The 21495-nt window shown below is 37.2% G+C and overlaps 5 protein-coding genes and 1 non-coding gene across 14 annotated transcripts; 4 read left to right on the top strand and 2 right to left on the bottom strand.

The window, feature by feature from the left end:
• Positions 1 to 190: 190 nt before the first annotated feature.
• On the top strand, positions 191 to 4599 carry LOC108812365 (alpha-glucan phosphorylase 1). The gene is made up of 15 exons (XM_018584613.2): positions 191 to 448; positions 547 to 755; positions 832 to 933; positions 1007 to 1183; positions 1244 to 1519; positions 1605 to 1882; positions 1962 to 2079; positions 2170 to 2553; positions 2630 to 2782; positions 2880 to 3008; positions 3129 to 3365; positions 3482 to 3558; positions 3764 to 3950; positions 4049 to 4249; positions 4342 to 4599. Exons 1-15 carry the CDS (start codon positions 256 to 258, stop codon positions 4456 to 4458), a joined length of 2838 nt encoding a protein of 945 aa, XP_018440115.1. The 5' UTR covers positions 191 to 255; the 3' UTR covers positions 4459 to 4599.
• A 1092-nt stretch (positions 4600 to 5691) lies between these two features.
• LOC108812366 (expansin-A23-like) lies at positions 5692 to 6620 on the top strand. The gene is made up of 2 exons (XM_018584614.2): positions 5692 to 5812; positions 5949 to 6620. Exons 1-2 carry the CDS (start codon positions 5692 to 5694, stop codon positions 6569 to 6571), a joined length of 744 nt encoding a protein of 247 aa, XP_018440116.1. The 3' UTR covers positions 6572 to 6620.
• Positions 6621 to 9117: 2497 nt separating this feature from the next.
• On the bottom strand, positions 9118 to 10252 carry LOC108810887 (plant-specific TFIIB-related protein 2-like). The gene has a single exon (XM_018582960.2). The coding sequence runs from the start codon at positions 10201 to 10203 to the stop codon at positions 9196 to 9198; it is 1008 nt and encodes a 335-aa protein (XP_018438462.1). The 5' UTR covers positions 10204 to 10252; the 3' UTR covers positions 9118 to 9195.
• An 873-nt stretch (positions 10253 to 11125) lies between these two features.
• On the top strand, positions 11126 to 15703 carry LOC108811634 (protein RIK). Of its 9 annotated transcripts, none has more exons than XR_008935376.1 (12): positions 11126 to 11302; positions 11434 to 11557; positions 11715 to 11804; positions 11896 to 11930; positions 12003 to 12078; positions 12362 to 12478; positions 12563 to 12640; positions 12934 to 13027; positions 13139 to 13256; positions 13385 to 13907; positions 14394 to 14537; positions 14997 to 15137. XR_008935376.1 is itself a non-coding variant. In XM_056988221.1 (12 exons), the coding sequence occupies exons 1-12, from the start codon at positions 11220 to 11222 to the stop codon at positions 15446 to 15448; spliced, it is 1635 nt and encodes a 544-aa protein (XP_056844201.1). In that variant the 5' UTR covers positions 11126 to 11219; the 3' UTR covers positions 15449 to 15703. The 9 variants fall into 9 exon arrangements, 7 of the variants coding, with proteins under 7 accessions (XP_056844201.1, XP_056844204.1, XP_056844203.1 ...); XR_008935375.1 differs by having other exon boundaries at positions 14994 to 15133; XM_056988221.1 differs by lacking the exon at positions 14394 to 14537 and adding an exon at positions 15393 to 15703 and having other exon boundaries at positions 12362 to 12448; positions 14994 to 15264.
• A 52-nt stretch (positions 15704 to 15755) lies between these two features.
• Positions 15756 to 18109, bottom strand: LOC108850305 (exocyst complex component EXO70E2). The gene has a single exon (XM_056988219.1). The coding sequence runs from the start codon at positions 17789 to 17791 to the stop codon at positions 15866 to 15868; it is 1926 nt and encodes a 641-aa protein (XP_056844199.1). The 5' UTR covers positions 17792 to 18109; the 3' UTR covers positions 15756 to 15865.
• A 932-nt stretch (positions 18110 to 19041) lies between these two features.
• On the top strand, positions 19042 to 19162 carry LOC130497303 (U6atac minor spliceosomal RNA). The gene has a single exon (XR_008936303.1). It is a non-coding gene; the product is annotated as a U6atac minor spliceosomal RNA (small nuclear RNA).
• The last annotated feature ends 2333 nt before the right edge of the window (positions 19163 to 21495 follow it).

Below are 21495 nucleotides of genomic sequence, written 5' to 3'. Positions count from 1 at the left end.
TAGCACTTTGCTAGTGGACTGTTTATGTCTTGTCGCTATCTCCAAGAAATATCTCCCCCGATCAGCTCCAGTCCCACTGTATAAAACGTGATCTTTCACTTGTCCCCATATCCACTAACGCAGTGACACGTAAACATCTACGCGACGTGGCGTAGTCAATCTCACATCACTTATTATAACCTGATCACTGTCTAAAGTGTCTGCTGCCTCTTGAAACTGAAAAGCTTTGAGCACTTGAGAGAGAGAGAGAGATAGATGGAAACGATGCGAATCTCAGGCGGAGCTGAGAATCTGGTGAAATGCAACTCCTTGTCGAGCCTCGTCACTAGCCGTCGTTGGAGAACGAAGAACTTTCCGGCGAGGATCAGAACTCCCCGGCGACTTTTAACGGTGAAGTCTCTCTCCAGCGAGCCGAAAGCTTTAGTAGTAGTAACTGATCCCGAACAAGGTCCCAAGTTCTTATCTTTCGTTTTTACTTGTTACTATGCGTAGAATTGGCGATTTATAAATATCATATCTTTTTTTTTTTATTTGGATTGAAAACAGAAGCTTTTAGCTCGGTAGCATCTAACATCAAGCACCACTCTGAGTTCACGCCTCTGTTCTCTCCGGACAAGTTCGAGTTGCCTAAGGCTTTCTTCGCCACCGCACAGAGTGTTAGGGACGCTCTTATCCTTAACTGGAACGCTACTTACGAGTGTTACAACAGAGTGAATCCCAAGCAGGCTTACTATCTCTCTATGGAGTTCTTGCAGGTTCTTGCTTTATAAAGTCTCCTCCTTTCTACTCTTTGTACTTGGTTTAGTATCTGACTATGTTGACCTTTTGTAGGGTAGAGCCTTGTCGAATGCAGTTGGTAACCTTGGTCTTACTGGTGCTTATGCTGAAGCTTTGAAGAGTCTTGGCTTTAATTTGGAGAGCGTAGCTGGTCAGGTTTGTTGAGACTTTTTTATTTGTCTTTTTTAAATGTGTGTGCTGAGTTGCTGAACTCTTTTCTATTTTGTAGGAGCCTGATCCTGCACTTGGGAACGGTGGACTCGGGAGACTCGCCTCCTGCTTTTTGGATTCCTTGGCTACTTTGAACTATCCGGCGTGGGGTTATGGACTTAGGTACAAGTACGGCTTGTTCAAACAGATTATCACTAAAGATGGACAGGAGGAAGCTGCTGAAGACTGGCTTGAGGTCTTCTTCTAATTTTTAACTCCCTCAAAAGCAAATGACTTAATTGGTTTCTTTTTTCAGCTAAGCAATCCTTGGGAGATAGTAAGAAACGATGTCTCGTATCCTGTAAAGTTCTATGGAAAAGTGGTTTTTGGATCAGATGGTAAGAAACGGTGGATTGGTGGAGAAGACGTTCTGGCCGTTGCTTATGATGTTCCTATCCCTGGCTACAAAACCAAGACTACTATCAATCTACGGCTCTGGTCGACGAAAGCCCCTTCAGCAGATTTTGATCTGTCTTCGTATAACTCTGGCAAGCATACTGAGGCAGCAGAAGCTCTGTTCAACGCTGAAAAGGTTTGTACATAATCTATACTCTTTCTCTTAAACTGCGTCACTTTGTTATTGTTTATAAATTGAATTTTCGAAGTTGTTTTCTTAGATTTGCTACGTGCTTTATCCTGGAGATGAGTCAGATGAAGGAAAGGCTCTTCGTCTGAAGCAACAGTACACTCTGTGCTCAGCCTCGCTTCAAGATATCGTAGCACGTTTTGAGACAAGGTGGTCTGGAGGAGGAAGCGTCAACTGGGAAGAGTTTCCAGAGAAGGTTGCGGTGCAGATGAATGACACTCACCCAACCCTATGCATTCCTGAGCTTATGAGGATTCTAATGGATTTTAAAGGACTAAGCTGGGAGGACGCTTGGAGAATCACACAGAGGTGCTTCTTTAAATGACTGTGTGTCTCATGTTCTTATTTGTTTTGGAACTGCTTCTGAATAGTTTAATAATATTTCTAGGACTGTGGCATACACAAACCATACAGTATTGCCTGAGGCTTTGGAGAAGTGGAGTTTAGGACTATTGGAGAAATTGCTCCCTCGTCATGTGGAGATTATCGAAAAGATTGATGAGGAGGTCCATCTCTGAACAGCATCAAGTGTCTCTCTTCTTCTATTGTTTCTTTTTTCTACATCTCTGGTCTAATCTGCACTTTCTGTACTGCAGCTAGTGGGCACGATTGTTTCTGAGTATGGCACCGCAGATCCTGACTTGCTCAAGGAGAAACTGAAGGCAATGAGGATCCTAGAAAACGTCGAGTTGCCTTCTGCCTTTGCAGATGTGATTGTCAAGCCAAAGAACACACCAGTTACTGCAGAAAACACCATAGACCGGACCAAAGATTCTAAAGAAGATGCTCAAACTATGGTGAAGAAGGAAGAAGAAGAAGAAGAGGAAGAAACTGCTGGTGTAAAAGCGGAAGTTATCCCAGAACCACCAAAGATGGTCCGTATGGCCAACCTCGCTGTTGTTGGTGGTCATGCTGTAAATGGCGTTGCAGAGATACACAGTGAAATAGTGAAAACTGATGTTTTTAGTGATTTCGTTAAGGTAAAAAACATTCTAAACTAGTGAAGCATAATCATTCTTCTCATTACTGAATATTCTTTCTATATATTTGTTGCAGTTGTGGCCGGATAAATTCCAGAACAAAACCAACGGAGTAACACCAAGGCGATGGATTCGTTTTTGCAACCCTTATCTCAGTGAGATTATAACTAACTGGATAGGTACTGAAGACTGGGTCTTGAATACTGAAAAGCTTTCAGAGCTAAGAAAGGTAATGTGCTCTATTGGATTCATGAGTGTCCCCTTTCACATTGCTGTTATCTTTTTTAGTAAATACCTCTGAGACCTTTGTTCTGTCTTTTCTCCAGTTTGCAGATGATGAAGATCTCCAATCTGAGTGGAGAGCAGCAAAGAAGAAGAACAAGTTGAAGGTTGTGTCATTAATCAAGGAAAGAACCGGATATACTGTCAACCCGGATGCAATGTTCGATATTCAGGTCACACTTCCAGAGGGTCTTGTTTACATTAGCCCAATGAATCTTTTGAATGGCAACTCTTTGAAGCTTTCTAACCATCTCGTCAGATAGTAAGCTTTTTTTTTGCAACTATGTGTGCAGATCAAGCGTATCCACGAGTACAAGCGACAACTGCTTAACATCTTGGGAATAGTATACCGCTACAAAAAGATGAAGGAAATGAGGGCAAGTGAGAGGGAGAAGGCATTTGTTCCAAGAGTTTGCATATTTGGGGGGAAAGCATTCGCCACGTATGTGCAAGCTAAGAGGATTGTGAAATTCATCACAGATGTTGGGGCTACAATTAACCATGATCCGGAAATAGGTGACCTGCTTAAGGTACGTGACCTATCATTATGTATACTTTACATGCTTGTATGAATCATATTGTGAGCAGACAACCTGCATAATCCTCCCTTAAGTTTGATATAAGCGTCTTGTGGACTACCTTGTAGGTTATCTTTGTTCCTGATTACAATGTCAGTGTTGCTGAATTGCTCATTCCAGCAAGCGAGCTTTCTCAGCACATCAGGTATCAACTTATTTGGCCAAGTCATCTTCTATTTTTGTTGTTGTCACAGCTCCATGGGGCTGAAACACTGAAATTGAGATAACTGGTAAAATAGGAACTATACTAGTGTATATGTTTATCACTATTATGAGAACTTTGGCAATGTACATGTATGTAATCAATGGTACTCTTGCTATTTTCTGAAGACTAAGAGTTGTCTCTGCAGTACCGCTGGGATGGAAGCGAGCGGGACAAGCAACATGAAGTTTTCTATGAACGGTTGCATTTTGATCGGAACTTTGGATGGAGCAAATGTGGAGATCAGAGAAGAAGTTGGTGAAGAAAACTTCTTCCTCTTTGGTGCCAAAGCTGATGAGATTGCAGACCTCAGGAAAGAGAGAGCAGAGGGAAAGGTATATGAATTAAATGATAACGTTGCTGTGCTCCCCTTGTCTTCTTCTCAGTATCAAACATAACTTCGTGTGTGACCTGTTTTTCTTCGGTATTACAGTTTGTTCCACATCCTAGTTTTGAAGAAGTGAAGCAATTCGTTAGAAGCGGTGTCTTTGGCTCAAACAAGTACGATGAACTGATTGGCTCTTTGGAAGGAAACGAAGGTTTCGGACGAGCGGATTACTTCCTTGTTGGCAAAGACTTTCCTAGCTACGTTGAATGCCAAGAGAAAGTTGACGAGGCATACAGGGACCAGAAAGTAAGTAGTGTTACTTTTTTCTTTTAGTCATCAAAGCTTATATGTTGACTTAATACGAAACTTACCTCAACATCTATAAATGATTTATACAGAGATGGACGAGAATGTCAATCTTGAACACAGCAGGTTCATCCAAGTTCAGCAGTGATAGGACGATCCATGAATATGCCAAAGATATATGGAATATTAAGCAAGTTGAACTTCCATGAGCCTTGACTAGTCTACCTTAAGAGCTCTTTTGTATAATGTTTTTTCCACTTGTCAAGTTTCCAGTGTCTCCAGATAAATAAGAGAATCATTATGTAATGATATCCAATACAATGAATGTAAGAAGTAAGATTCATGGAGTCTATGCATTTGCAGGCGCTTTGCTTCTGACCGGCTAAAGTGATTGTTGTAAACCTTGTTGCTATTACAAATAAATGTTGCATATTCTACACAACCTAATTGACCACTAAGTAATTCTGTAAGTGCTAGACTGTTGGAAACGTGAGTGAGAATAACACTTCAACAACAATATTCCTTCATTAGTATCTCTAAGTTCAATCAACTTTTCCTGAGAAAAAAAATCATACACAAGACCGAACCGGTTAATAAAGAAACCAGAAGCAAACCCATTTATTATACATGAATTGATGCACACCAGTTTTCTCGGATGAGATCAAAACACAAGTTTGAAGAATGCAAATATATATGAGTCATCATCTTGTTCTTCTGGACTAGTCTTTTAGTTAATAACGCTACCACTAGCTTGAATGATTTGTTTCTCAAGCAGCTGCAACAGACAAATGCAATGAAAAACCCATTCATGTTATTCAAGATGTTCACTAAAAGCACATGCCTAAACAGAAACTGGATCCATATTCGCAATCATCACTCACATAGTCACATCAGGATGTAACACAATATTCTTTGGAGGTAGTTTTTAGCCTCACAATATTCTTTGAAAGTGACACAATAATGTGAATGAAATAACGCGGAATGCCTAATCATTCGTTCAATTCTACACAAAACATTTTCCTTGAATGGAATAAAACTTTCATTCCATAAATTTCAGAAAAGTAAAAAAAATTATAAGAAAATAAATATATCTAAAATGTTATACATAAATTTATTTCCATAATGGATAAGAAACGTACCCAGTATCTCATACTCAGTACGTAAGGAAATAAGAAAATTTAGTATTGAATGTGCAGAGACGGTATCAAAATGTCTTCCTTAATTTGATATTAATAGTTAATGCTCGGACTTGTGGACAAAACAAAAAAAAAAAAGTTAATGCCCGGACTCTAATATTCTGCAATCTTGCCAAAATTTCTGCTAATTCCCATAATTAATCTCTTAAACGATCACATTAACCTTTCATATGCTTCTATAAATAACCATTCTTCTTATCAGTAGAATTGTAAATCAAGTCCGAGAAACCAAACAAACAATCAAACATGAATCGATCAATATTGTCTTTTGTCATGTTACTGGCTATTCTTGTCTCTGTGACTGACGCTGCGTGGGAAGACGCTCACGCTACGTTTTACGGCGACATTAGCGGCAAAGAAACCATGCGTTAGTATTTTTATATTGCTAACTATGTAGATTAAGTTGTGTTTATGAATATGAATCTTGTAAATCATTCTCTTTAATGAAAAGTGTAACTGTATCTAACGTTTTTCATATTTTTTTTAATGTTTTGGCGTGACAGAAGGAGCATGTGGTTACGGAGATCTATTCCAACAAGGTTATGGCTTAGAAACGGCGGCTCTAAGCACGGCGCTCTTCAACAACGGCCAAACATGCGGTGCTTGTTTCGAGCTCACGTGTGTAAACTCACAATGGTGCAAACAAAACGCCGGTACAATCAGAATCACAGCTACCAACTTCTGCCCGCCCAATTACACCCCACCGGTTGATATCCACTGGTGCAACCCTCCTAACAAGCACTTTGATCTATCCATGAAGATGTTCACTTCCATAGCCGAGTACAAAAGTGGGATCGTTCCAGTGAAGTTCAGGAGAGTCAAGTGCCAGAAGAGAGGTGGCGTGAGGTTTGAGATTAAGGGAAACCCTTATTTCGTCATGGTTTTGGTGTATAACGTTGGAGGAGCAGGAGATGTGAATAGTCTGGCTATAAAAGGGCATAAGAGTAATTGGATCTCTATGCAGAGGAACTGGGGGCAGAATTGGGACACTGGTGTGGGTTTGGTGGGACAAAGGCTCTCGTTTACGGTGAGGACCAGTGATGGTAGGAGCTTGACGTTCTATGATGTTGCGTCGGAGTCTTGGGGGTTCGGTCAAACTTTTGAAGCGAAATCAAACTTTTATTAGATTACCTTAACTTTCTTTTTCAGGTTATGTTAGTTTCTTGAGTTTTTGTTAGAAGCTACTATTTCATATTACTACTATAATAAAATCGTTAGTTTCATAAGATATTGTTTTTATTGATGAATGAATTATTGTCAGGGTTCATCCTGATCAGTGTTCAAGAAAGCGCTAGGCTCTAAGCGAGCGGCGACCTAACGCCTAGCGCCTAGAACGACTAAACGGACGCCTGAATTATTAGTTAAACGGTTTAGGCGTTTATAAATTATAGCAATATATTAAATATATGTAATGTTTTATACTTAATAATAGTAAAAACTATTATTTATATATGATAAAATTATTTTCATAAGAATATATATTACAATATATTAATTATTATAATTTATGAATAATAAATTAAATATTATTTATTATTATAATATTGTAATTATTTAAGCGGTTTAAAGAGTAATCGCCACGGTCCTGTAACGCCTAGCGCCTAAGCGTTGCCTAGACGGCCGCCTAGACCGCTTTTTAGAACATTGGTCCTGATAATGAAAACATATTATGTTTAGGAAGTGATCTACATTTCAGCGAGATATAGTTTAATCTAAGCGATAGATTTATATATATAGCTATTAAAATAAACTTATTTAATTATTCATATGTTTTTATAATCACTATATTTTATTACATAAAAAATTTAAACTTTAATCGCAAAAGTTAATATGATACTTTTAACAATTTTAGTAATTTATATTCGTTTTGAAAAATTCTAAATCTATACAAAAATTTTAAATTTTTATTATATGATTAATGTAATTGTGTAATTTATTTTAATAATAAAAATTAAATAAAATGATAGAAATATACAGATTATTAGCAAATTTTTATTATTTAAAATTGTTATATATATTTAATCACTTTAAGTAATTCTGTAGGTTTTATTTAAGAAAATAATAGATAATGAATTTCAATTTGATAAATAAATGGTCTATAATAGACATATTATATAATATAAAATTCATTAGCCATTTAATTTTGCACTAACTAAATTTTTAATTGATTTTCAAATCGCCATGTAAGTAAAATTAACTAACTAATTACATGACAACTCAGTAAAGTATTTTTTTAGTTAGTACAAACTATAAGTTATTACTTTTTAAAATTTTCTTTATTAATATATAGGAGATATGCTATTCTAAATAGTACATTTAATTATAAATTATAGATTCACTTGACTTTTGAATATCTAAGTCTGAGGAAGAATATATTACTTTTATAAACATATATAAGGATAAGCCTAATAGTTCGAATTCACATAAATATCCAGAATTTTTTCTTTTCTAAAAAGAATATCATTGGAATTATGTGTCAGCCCTCAACACTCGTCTTCCTCATTCTATCAATCCTTGCGATCGACCACCTTCCTCTTGCAAGTGCCAGAGAAAGAAACCTCAAGTATGCTTATTTTTGTGTGATATCTCTATCAGCCACAGATGCACAAATGCAGGCTAATATTGATTGGTTGTGTAGCCAGAGAAAATTTGACTGTACGCCAATCAAACCCGGTGGGCACTGCTTTGAACCAAATAATCTTAGAAGCCATGCATCGTTTGTGATGAATAGGTATTACCAGAAAAACGGACGTACCGAAAAAGCATGCGATTTCAATAATACCGGTAGGTTCATTAATGCCGATCCAAGCTATGGTGATTGTGTGTATGATTATTAATGAAAAATGAAGTATTTCGTCATTCAGAATTTCATATTTAGTCAATATATATATTTAACTTAATGACTTCAATATTGGTTTCAACATTTTTTTGGATTCTCGCACTGGCTGCAACTAGAAATCTTTTATTTTATGATAAATCTATTCGAAATGCATTATTCAATTGGACATCATGTAACCAGCTACAACAAATAACATGGAATTATTACATCTCGTTCCTTTTTGGATGGAAAAATAAAATATTTTTTTTTCAAAATTTATGTCACTCCCTAATTTAGATGAATGGACATGATTAAATATTTTATTCATAGCATATCCACCAAAATTAAATAATAATTGTACAAACTCTAACAGAAACAAAACAAGTATGAATAATGCATGTGTAGTTATTTATTTTCAATCAAAGTTATTAATTTTATTTGATTAGTAAATAATTGGATTTTTGAAATTACGGCAATTTTGTATAAGCAGTTATGAATTTTGTAATGTAAGCTAGTTTAAATTTATACAATGATCACTACTATTAAAATTAAGAGGATCATTGCTAAATTTTATCCTTAATTAAATGTTAATAGTTACAAGTAACATCATTACTTTATGGTGTTTTAAAGCTAACAACAAAGATGTTATTATATTACAAGCTAGACTAGATATGAAACAGTAGATTGCTTTAAAGCATACCAATACAACCAAAATTTTGAGACATGTAACGTTATTTATTCGGTACCATAATAAGAATGTGATTGAAGCTCTTCTAAGCTTCCCAAAAAGGTTTGTTCATTCAACCATATATATACATTTTTTTCATATATAGCAGAAAAGAGATAGCATAGATCTTTAGTCAGAGCATTGATCTACTTGTACAAGATAAATTCTAAAACTTCTTACACAAACTAGAGGCTTTCCCTATATTTTAATGTTTTGAAGCATCCCAAGATCCTATGATACCTCCTAACCTCTTGACTTCCTCTTCAGAAGCATACCATTTGGGTATAATCTTCGATGCGCAAGGGTACATATCCTTAGCAGAGCTCTTGATTGTGTTCTCCACAACTTCCGCAGCCATCGCAATATCTCGAATATGTCTCTTTTTGGTCTGAGATAGCTGACAGATCATGAAGATAATAGCAGCAAGAACCGACTTAGGGTTTCTCCGAATATCGAAGTTCTCAGCTATTTCAACAGCTTCTCGAATGGCCTTTGTCTCTCTTTCGCTTATGTCTAGTTTAGAACAGAACCTGCGAACAAGTTCTCCTGTTTTGATAATCACCTGAGGAGCAGCACAAGAGGAAGAAGAAGAAGAAGAAACTCTCTCCGCTTGATGAGTTGACTCGAGTAGACGCCTTATAGCCATACTAGCTCTGTTTATCTCTTTCAAACTCACACCGTTAGCCACCGTGGAGATCTCTTTCAACGTCCTCGAGAGATTCATCTCCCGACAAGCCGTCGACACGGAAGCCGCACAGACAGCGACAAAGTGTTTCTGTCTGCTCAGTCTCTTCCTGTAGTCACCGTCCAACTTGGTCACAATCTCGCAAGCCCTAAACTCGACACCACTCACTAGACCTAGACCATCCGTCATTCTCTTGATTTCTTTGCACGCTTTCACGATCATATCCTCTTCCGAGTTCCTGACGAGGTTATGTGCACGGGACACGTGTAACACGTCGTTCTTGGAGTTGGAGGCGCTTTTATCGATGATGGTGCCGATACCTCCGGATTTGAGAAGAGGGTTGGTGGGATCGCCGACGCGGTTAGGGTCTCGGTCACTGTTATCGTCGTTGGCGAATGTTCTCCACTCTTGGCTGTCGTCGATGTAGTGATCGGAGATGACGAGGCTACACTCCGTGCAGATTGTGTCGCCTGTTCTTATGTCGATCACCGTCTCGGTGACTCTCTTGCAGTCCAAGCAAGTGTCCATTATTAACTAAGGGTTTGTTTCTTGTTTGTGTAATGAGATTTTGTTGTTGTTAAGTTGGTTTGATAGGTACTTGAGGATTGATGTAATTTGCAGTTGTTTTTATAGAGGATTGTGATGGAGGATGGATGACCTAAAGGTAAATTTCCTTTTACTAAGAGGATTTCGATGATTGTTTTACAAGTTTACTATTAGTAAAGGAAAATTTCCTTTTTTCTAGATTCGCACCGTCACATTTATTTATTATGCATCTTTTTATTTAAAATAATACAGATTTTGGGAATGCATATAAATATTTGATATCTATCCAATAAAAAGCGTCTTTACATACTAAAGATGGTTATACAAGTCAAAGAGTAATTACATAAATTAACATCAATGTAATTTACAACATGTGAGTCGGTGACAGATTTAGACAATGAAAACTAAAGGTTATTTTCCTGATTAATTACCTTAAGAATCTTGGATGGAATTTACATATCATCCCCTATATTTACTTTCCAAAAACCTTAGATTGATGAGGAAGACAGTGTAGGTAGAGGGTCTGATAGGTTCCTTGGCATTTTCATTTGAACAAGATGCTCATGTGACAAGTAGAACTAATCTAACCGGGCTTTACGATCTCCAACAAATAAAATATACTTGGGTGGTGTGCTAATGTTTTGGTTCCCAGTGTCACCAAAATTTAAAGTCACCAGAACCCATATCAGGTTTATTACCCGGTTTAATTTAACTTGGTACCTGCTAATGGATTCACTTTTCTGTGATGTTGTAAACAGTAGAATGGGGATTCACTTTTCATGTATTCCAATAAAAGCCTAATACTTTGCAATCTATCAAATTAAACCCAAATTTTAACCGAAGCTGCAAAATCTATACATAATAGTAGGACCCCACCAACTTTCAACTTCTTTCTGTAATAAAAGGACGAAAAAGGAAAATTGGAGGGCGTCCGATTGTTCTTCTTCGTAGCCGTGAAAGAAATCCCAACTTTCTGCATCGGAGAAGGGTTGTGAAAGATGACAGACAACGGAGACTCGGCTAGGGTTCCTCCTAGCGATTCGGCTACAGCGAACGATGATGCTTCTCGAACGAGGCCAAGGTAACACCATTCCAATCTCACCTATTTTATTATCTTCCATCTGATGCAATCAATTTTCGTAAATATCAATTTTTTTTAAATTGATTTCCCCCAATGAGCATATATCCTAATGTTGTTGCTGTTGTTGTTAGGAGAAAGAGAAAGTGGGATCAGCCAGCGGAGCAGCTTGTTGCAGCTGGACTTGTGCTTCCTCCTTTATTACCCAATGCTTTCAATGTTCCTCCTCCTCCTCATGCACTTCCTAAACTTATTCAAGTAATTCACTCTTTAAACTTATTGCATGTGCTCTGAACGCGATGTTGTTTGTTTGTGGATATATTTCTCTTTCTCTGTTCCTTTTCTTCTCTAATTCTAACATGATGACGATTCATTGTTTTTTTTTTTTTTATGTGTGGCATGTCCGTCCATCCAGGATGAGCTGACCATAGCTAGAGAAATCGTTATCAACGATGCTGAGGCTTCTCTTAGGCACAAGCTTACTAAACGCTCCACTCAAGAAGATGTAAGTATGCGTGCGTTGCTGTGGTTTTCTGTGCATTATATTATATAAGATTCCTTCTCCTGTTTTTACCGTCTATTTCTTCGTCTTGCAGATTCAGAGGTCTACTGGTGCTGTGGTGATTACTAGGTTTGTCCATCATTTTTAATCCACTTTGTATTTTTTGTACAGTGATTGGATTGATGAATTTCTTCATTGTAGGGGCAAGTATCGTCCTCCAAATGCACTTCCTGATGGCGAAAAGCCGTTATATCTTCACATCTCTGCTGCTGCCCATGTATGTTATCCCCTTTTTTTAGCTTTAACAGAACACTAGTCAAGGAAATTTGAAAGGGCTAGATTTATAAGCTGATCATTTATTGGTAGTATACTGGTGTGTAATGATGGTCGTGGTGTTTTTTTTTTCTTTTCAAAATTGATAGATGTCTTGCATTTGATTGGCAAAATAGTATGGCTAATAAAACTCTGTATATACCCTAGTCTGAGAAGCTTTTTTATGACCTCTGAGCTTTGAGAATTTGGCCTGGTTTTTTCATGTTTGTTATCATCCACAACTGCAGTTAAAAGAGACTACAGACCGAGTTTTAGCTGTTGATCGTGCAGCAGCTATGATTGAGGAGATGATGAAACAGAAATCGAACTCACAGGTCGGGTTGGTTGGTTCTCAGACGGTCAAGGTTAAATTGTTTAGTGTGACACTTCTTTTTTCTTATACTTACGAAATAAGGGCAGCAATAAACTGAACTATGTTTCTACTCCAGATGCTGAACACATGCGTTTATTTGGGTTTTGAAGCTGACCCTTCATCTAATGTTGCTGCTCGTATTCGTGGTCCTAATGTCAGTCTTCCTTCAATCTCCTACCCTTTGTTATTTCTTGAAAGAACTGAATCTACAGTCTGTTATCAAATAGTTCAGCACCTTTCCTTATTTTATAACTTAAAACTGTATAAAAGAATCAGTAGAAGTGATGGTCTATTGGTCTAGGTTTTCATCTTTGGTTTTACTTTTGCATTATATTTGTTACTTGATGAATTTGGAGAGGTTCTAATGTTGAAGCTCTCTCCGACATCTCCGTGCAACCGGGAGAGAACGTTTTTTGTGTTGTTGGTGGTTGGCTTTCCTACATGCAGGATCAGTATATAAATCACATTATGAATGAAACAGGAGCAACCGTCGTACTAAGAGGGCGTGGTTCAGGGAGCCTTGAGAACCAACATAGTGAAGGTAATTGTGTTTGCCTTTGTCTCATCTTAAAGGTGTTTATCTATGCAAACATAGCTGGGGCACATTTTTAATTGTAATGCAGCTTCCTGTTTTTTCAACGCATTATTGCAGAAGCACATCAACCATTGCATCTGTTATTGTCTAGTAGCAATCCGAAGAGCATTGACGATGCAAAACGTTTAGCTGAGAATCTTATGGATACAATCAGTGTAGAATTCGGGGCTTCAAGGTTCATTTTATCTTCCAGAATATCTTCAAAAAAATTGTCATAGGCTGTTACCCTGTTTTCATCATCTTTTTTCTTTTACTTTTACTTATATATGGTTGTGTATATGGATCTCCTAAAAACCTTTCCAGGGTTTCCCCAAGCAAGGTGTATGGTGCTGTACCACCACCACAGCAACTTCTTGCTGGAGCTTCGAACCCTGAAAACGCTCAAAAGCCAAATTTGAGTTCAGCATATGGTTTGATGACATCGCTACCTATCATACCAACGCCAAATGCTGTTAATCAGTTTCCCCTTCCTCCAGCAACAACTCTTTATCCTCAGTTCCCAGTGTTGCAGCAGCCTCCAGGGATCTCGAATAGTGGCCATTTGCGACCAAGTCCAGTCAGTTACTTACAACCTGTGGCTGGAGGAACTAGCTATAGTGGGTATGCAGGAATATACCCTCAAGCCACTCCACTGCAACAAGTTGCTCAAGTCCTTAAGCAATCTGTTTCTCCTGTTATCTCCACCGTGCCTCCTACTTTGTTGACAGCTGCGTCTTTATCAAATCCAAGTGATATTTCAAGTAAGGAAAAGGAAAGGCGTCCTCCCCAAAAGCGAAAGTTTCAGGAGCTACCAGCTGATTGTAAGATCCCACCAAAATCCAAAGAGGTAACATAACTTTTCCTGGAATGGTAATGGTTTTAGGGAGAAACGGATGGGTCGAAACCCATGCTATCTTCCATAACTAAGTTACTTTTCGAGAACTTGTGTTTGTGGGTGTTTGACTACTTGTAAGCAATAAGCATTAGTTAACAGTGAACAGATCAGGTAAGTGTTTTACATGGGAAAATGGTTTAGATATTTTGGGTGGGGTTGAAAAATTGTCTTCTGGTAGTTTAAAGGTTAAGTAGTATGAAGTGTAGCATGTATCATAAGTATGTCATATGCGCACTTTTTATCTGGGAAATACAAGTATCTTTGAATCTGTTTCGCATCATGAAAATCCATGGTTTCTAATGCATTCTTTCAGTTTTACTGTAATAATTTTACCCTGTGCTGACTTTTTCCCTTACTATTCCAGGTAATTTTCTGAACTTCTAAGAAGCTAATTAGCTGATTCTGGACCCGTGGGCCATTGGTTTGAATGTTTCACAGGGTATTCTTAATATTGGAGGCACCATGTCATTCTTGCTTTTGGCGATCAGAATCAGAACCTTATACGTTTAAAACGTCCTTCAAAAGTCTTGACATGTCTCCCTTGTGTATGATGATGTGCAGGCCATTTTTGCATAATCCCATGTATCTACACTTTAGTACAGTACCTTGCATTTAGGTTGGCATTAGGCTTGTATGAATGGTGGAATAGGCTCATCTTCCATAAAGTTATCGCTTGATTTAAATTTTATATCTCCAATCAGTGCTTCTTGGCACATAAATTTGAGAAACTGAACATGAAATCGAGGATGTTAGGCAGTCGTTGGAACCAGTACATCGTACGATCTATAACTTTGTTCTTTAAGGATGTTAGTTAGCTTATCTGAATGAAGATTTTGTTTTAGTTCACTTAGGTCGTAGATGAGCTTGTAAAGGTTTCGCTTTAGGGCACATCTTTGTCCTGGATTTGAAAGCAAGCTTTACTCTCTATGCTTTTAAGGAATACCATCTCTTTTGTAAATTTGCATGATTATTTGCCAACACAGTTATCTAACTGCTGTACTGTGAATGGCAATGTTCTGTTCCTATCATTTGTTGCAGCAGTCAGAGTTAGCAGTGGCAGGTGAAGCTGCTCCAAAGAATATAGTTGAGCCGAGATCAAATGGAGTGCCATCACTGTATTCGTCACGATCCTTGATGCCTCCTCCTCCACCAAAGACAATCCCACCACCACCTTCTAGGGCTGTGTCGCCTCCATCATCGAGAACCATGCTTCCTCCACCACCGAGATTTACACCATCAAAGCAACCTCAAGCTCCAAGATCACAAGACGACCAAATCTCTATAAAGAAACCAAATCCAGCAGTTCCAGGTATAAGACTCGAATCAACCCACTCTGTTCTTGTGTTTTATCACTATTATATTTACTCATTGCCGTTAACTTCAACTTAAGCATAACCTAGCGTCAGTCTTATAATCAATCACGTCCTGTTGTTTCAGATACTTTAATCAAGCTGATGGAGTATGGGGATGATGAAGACGACGATGAAGACTAGACATTGACAGTGTAGTGGTAGATGATGCAACCATCTGATTTGGCAACAAAATGCCGCCAAGGCTACGTTTGAAACATTAGAATGTTTGGGTCTTGTTTTATTTTACCTGCATGGCTTATTAGGGTCCTGATATAAAGTTTTAAGACATTAGCTACACTTGTCTTGCAAGCTATTACTATGGCTGATTTTGTGATGCCCTTTTTGTTGTACCTCTTTACCATTAATACACACCTTAGAGAAACCTTTCCCAAGTTATATATCCTTTGTAGATGTCTTAATACTTTTATTTCACTATAACATATTCATGAGATGATGAATAATAATAAATATTACAAGGTCAAATAAATTCAATACAAACATGTTTAAACAAAGTATACCAATAACATAAAGTTTAATAAATCATCTGATTCACTTTTTTCATCTTCTGTAAGAATTGTTCAAGGATTTAGAAGAACCAGCAAAGAGATCCAACAAGAGTTTCTCAAGATCATCAGTACTGTACTTGATATACCTCTCACTCACACTGTTCTTGTGTCTACTGTAAAACGTCCAGTACGCTTGGATCACCCACATGGACGCCTTCGTCCTCACATCTTCCCTCAGCCTCTCGTCCGAGATCAACCACCCGGTCTGCGCCTTGTACACTTCCTCAAACGCAGTGTTGAATCCTTGAAACCTCTCCCTCGGTTTCAAGCTTCTTGAACCAGAACCTGAGCCAGAACCCGAAGCATCATCCTTGAGGAAGGACAAGACAGGAAGCCAGGTTGAGCGTTCGTACTCCGTCGCTTGCTGCTGAAACTTCCACGTATGTTTTCTGTTCCACTTGTCCCCAAAGATATGCTTCAGCTCGGACTTGAGCACTTTCCTGGTCATGTAATGAATGTTGTTCAAGAGAAAGATGTGCCTCAGAGACACGTCTCTGTACAGCTTCGCTTTCTCTTCGAGGTTAGATTCAAGAACCGATGTTATAGAGTAGAAATGCTTAGTCATCGCCAAAAACTTCTCCGGAGAAGTGGAAGAAGAGTTCTCGTAAGCAGACTCTTCTTCCACCACCACCATAACATCCGGAGACGGAGGTATTGTGAGATCTTCCACATCATCATGCTCCATGAGAAGCGAGTCAAGCGTCTGGCTAAAGTCCGTCAACGCCATGAGGTAGTTCATGACGTAGTTCGTGAGCGGGTGAACCGCTCCTCCAGGGAAAGGATGAGAGGAAACATCAGAAGCAATAGCACCCTTGAACTCAAGAAACGTCGCTCTCGCGCAGTCGCCAAGCCTCCTCATCACTTCTCTGTACTCTCCCCTCACGGACGACGATTCTGAAAAGAGCGCATCTATCTCCGGTAAAAGCTCTGACGCCAGCTCGTACATCTCGAGTATCCTGAGCAACTTCTCAGGCTGCCGTGGACCGAGAGACACGGCTTCGCCGAAGTTGAGCAGCTGCATCACAGGAGCCTTCACTGTATCGACAAAACACGTCTCCTCCCCGAAGATCTGAGTGAGCAGAGACTTCTCGCTGACTAAGTACACCTGCACAATATTTCTCATTACTCGAACCCATTTCTTGATGTTAGTATTCAACGTAGCCCAATCCATCTTCAACACATCTTCTATACTCAGCTTCTCCACCTCGTGGTCGTAAAGAAACTCGTCAAGAGCCTGTTTTCTAACCGTGGTACACACCTGGATACACTCGCGGTCGTACCCTGAAGCAAACATAGTCTCTGCGATGCTCTTGAGATCTGATATAACCTCAGGTCTAACCAAGATCTCCTCTGAGTTCCTCCTCCTGCTGTTGTTGTTGCCGTTGCTGCTTCCAAGAATCAAATCTTCAGTGGAAGCAGCGCCGAAAGAACCTTCTCCCAGGGCTTGTTCCGACCGGAAAGAAGCGTGTTCGAGCTCGAAAGGCAACCTGTTCTCCACGAGGAGGTGCTTGAACTCATCCTCCAGCCTCGCCATCGCCGTTTGGAGAACGTCGTGAGCTTTTCTCAGAGAGACCTCCTCCTCTGTTCCGTCTAAACGATCTATCAACACTCTCAGCTCATTCACAGCGTCTAGAAACTCGCTGCCCGCATCTGAGCCTAAGTCCCAGATCATCGTTTCATCGACCTCGCGAGTCATGATCTTCTCGCAGACGAGATTGAGTCTTGTCTCAATCTCATCTCCCTCGTATCTATTATTATCCTCGGGGATGGCCACCACGACACGAGACAGCTCAGATAAGAGACTCCCTAGAGCCTTCTTAGCGTTTCTAGAGAGGCTCTTGCCAGATCTAAGCTCCTGGAGGAGATAGTTTGCAGCAGCGATCAACTTCTCTTCTCCATCTACCTCACACTCTCCCATCTCCACGACAAATCACAGATAGTTTGCAGCAGCAATCAACTAAAAAGAGACAAGCTTTAAAACCCTAATTCTCAGACAGCGTTTAAGAACCCTAGAGAATGGAAGAAAGGTTGAGACTTTTGAAAGTGGGTTTAGTTTGTAAAGAATCTAAAGATTCATAAAGGAGAGATCTTTTTGGACAAATCTGGGGGAAGAGAGTGAGATTGGTGGTAAAGAGCAACAAACCCACTTAGCTCTGATTGAAGTACTCAGACTTTCTTGGGGAAACACAAAGCCTTTGTCTTATCTTCGTTTGTGTTTTTTTCGGACTGCTTTATTTTTCTTCTCTTATTAATAAGACCACAACAGAGGAAGAAGAAGATTCAACGGAAGAAATGTCTACGCTGTTTTTTTTATTTATTTATTTGTTTATGTTATTATTGTTTTTATTATCATTTTTTCATATTATTGTTTTTGTCCACAATCAATTAATTAATAGAGTGTTGGATTATTATATGTGATTAATTTTTGATAAACACACTCCGCTTCTAAACAAGTTGCACAAAAAGATAATACAACTGGTATTATTGTGAAATAGTAATATGAGTGATAATGCAACATCGGATGTGTTATCATGTAATCGTGCCGATTCAAATGAAAATAGGCAAGTTGAGAACCGGAATGTTTATATAGGAGAAAACAACAACTTAATTTCGTGGTCCAAGGGTCAAAGAGGAATCAAGGCTACTCTCACAACTTGATCGTTGTAGGTTTCGCATTACAATATGCTATTTGATGATTATACTCATAACGTGGGCAGAAATTAAGAATTGTAACAAATTTATTAAGTTTTAAGATTGATGTTGAATTTGTGGTTGTGTATCAGCTTGTGGAGAAAGAAATGTTTACTGAAACTTTACCTTGTCACATACGGATATGATATTCAAGTACTTTAGTCAAAAAGCAAAAAATATAACTTGGTTGACTTGTGTAAGTCAAGTCTATAAAAATACTGTGTAGTATTGAAAATTTTAATAAACTGAGTAAAATATATTAAGATATATAAGAATCGGTATAAGAAGAGGAATTCTAAGATAGTAACAAATCAACACAATTTGAAAATCCTATAATATTAAGACAAATCACAAAAGTTATAGAAACACGATCCTACTAATTTGAAAACCTATAATATTCGTATTTGAATCGAAACTTTGAACGACTTAATTTTTTTTATGCATATGAAATTTTTAAACTAAATAAAATGAGATGTTGTGTTCGTAGAAAGGAGAGATGGTTGGCATCTCCTCTGACAGAGACGGTATTTGACCTTCGGGTCCTGAACACATCCGGTTAAGGCTCTTCACCCTCGGGTGGATCTAACCCAATTTTTATCTTCAAAAAAAAAAAAAAAAAAAAAAAAACTTTGAACGACTCGATTTGCATGTGCTAGACACGTACACGACCGTACTAATTATTGTTATTTCGGTAATTTTTTTTTTTTTTTTTTAACCTGGGGTATCCCAGATCCAGAAGGCCCAGACTAATCCCCAAGGGGAAGGAATGCCCACGGATAGACGCCCCTCCCAGTTTTTCAAATGGGCCGAAAGCATGGCCCATATCCGTGTGGGTGACAAGAGCGTTGCAAGGTAGTTCCCTCCGGCGTGGATCGAACCCCCTACCTGGGTGCAGGCGGGGACCCGTCCTAACCATTGGGCTACAACGTATTATTTCGGTAATTATACAATTCTTAATCTTTAGCACATGATATTCTTCAGTTTATGATCAATCTTTAATCATATACTAGATTTTGACCCGCGCTTCGAAAGCGCGGGTATTATTTTTTACTTTTATAAAATATATTATTTGTTTGTAATTATTGAACATATTTATTTTAGTAAAATTTTCTTTATAATAAATTTGACACACATAGTGTCTCTGGTAAACTATGTGTTTCTCTGACTTTGTTTTATTCCCTCTCCAATCAACATATCGAAGCGCGGATATTATTTTTTACTTTTATGAAATATATTATTTGTTTGTAATTATTGAATGTATTTATCTTAGTAAAAATTTCTTTATAATAAATTTGACATATAAAGTGTCTCTGGTAAACTATGTATTTATCTGGCTTTATTTTATTATTTCTCCAATCAACATATTTATTTGGCTTGTTGTTAAAATAAATGATTTTAGAACGCAACTGTTTACTTTGATATTTTGTTTAAACAATGTGACATATTTCTGTATTAATTGTGTTCAATTAAATATTTACATTGTAATTTAAATTTGTATACAAATCAACATATTTGTGTAGTTTGTTATTAAAAAAATGATTTGAATCCAAATGTAAGTACTCTTATAGTGATTTTTTCAGTTCATATAATTTTTTAAAATATATTTATTTCAACTGAACCAATTAATATTTTGTTAAATTGGCCCGTGAAATATATTTTTATACATCGATATTCAAAAGATCTGGTAACTAACGATACTCAAAAGATCTGGACCGAATCAGGTTATATGGTTATTTTTGTTACAAATATCCGAACCCGTTTTAGATACATTGGTTATTTAGATATTTTTAGGTTCCTATACATCAGAACCGAATTTATCCAGATCTAGAATGATCCAACTCAAAACCCACACATAAGTTTATAATATTCAAGCGGGACTTGGTTACCAAAAAAAAAAGGATACCCGAAAAAAACAACATGTATCTAAATAGACAGATAATGTTCATGTCTAAATGATTATATAAATTAATAAAAAACTGTTTTATGTGTTTTGCTAAATTAAGTGAAATAGAAAGAGTTTTTTTATCAAGTAAAATAATTATATGGAGTGGAAAATTAAGTGACAATAAATGTAGGACATTTTAAGTATTTTGATTTAAGTTATTATTTTATTCACAAAACATATTTTTGAACTATGTTTTTGGGTACGTAATTTTCCACCGATTGTAACTAAAATAAAAATATTTTAGTAAAATAAAATAAATCAAATGTTTAATCATATGTAAAACCTAATTATTTAGCATTTTTGATTTTATAATTGGCACAAAGTTAATATTGATTAACTAATAAATAAAAATATGCACTATTATTATTATGGTAATATAATTAATGATGTAATTTATTATTAAGGTAATATAATTAATTAAATTGTTAAACTAAGTGAAATATGGAAACACAATTAATAGATACTACTATTCAAGTTTCCAAACACTCCATTTTTTATAGCTATAACCAAACACACCAAATTTTTTATTAATCTTATCCAAGTATCCAAACACACCGAATTTATACTTCACCTTTAATAAGATAGACTAGATTTTGACCCGCGCTTCGAAAGCGCGGGTATTATTTTTTACTTTTATGAAATATATTATTTGTTTGTAATTATTGAACATATTTATTTTAGTAAAATTTTCTTTATAATAAATTTGACACACATAGTGTCTCTGGTAAACTATGTGTTTCTCTGACTTTGTTTTATTCCCTCTCCAATCAACATATCGAAGCGCATATATTATTTTTTACTTTTATGAAATATATTATTTGTTTGTAATTATTGAATGTATTTATCTTAGTAAAAAATTTCTTTATAATAAATTTGACATATAGAGTGTCTCTGGTAAACTATGTATTTATCTGGCTTTATTCTATTCCTTCTCAAATCAACATATTTATTTGGCTTGTTGTTAAAATAAATGATTTTAGAACGCA

This window comes from Raphanus sativus, chromosome 6 (genome assembly GCF_000801105.2).
Source record: "Raphanus sativus cultivar WK10039 chromosome 6, ASM80110v3, whole genome shotgun sequence".
NCBI classification, from domain to species: domain Eukaryota; kingdom Viridiplantae; phylum Streptophyta; class Magnoliopsida; order Brassicales; family Brassicaceae; genus Raphanus; species Raphanus sativus.
Note: the sequence above shows the minus strand (reverse complement) of the source record. Positions and strands in the feature narration are given on the sequence as shown.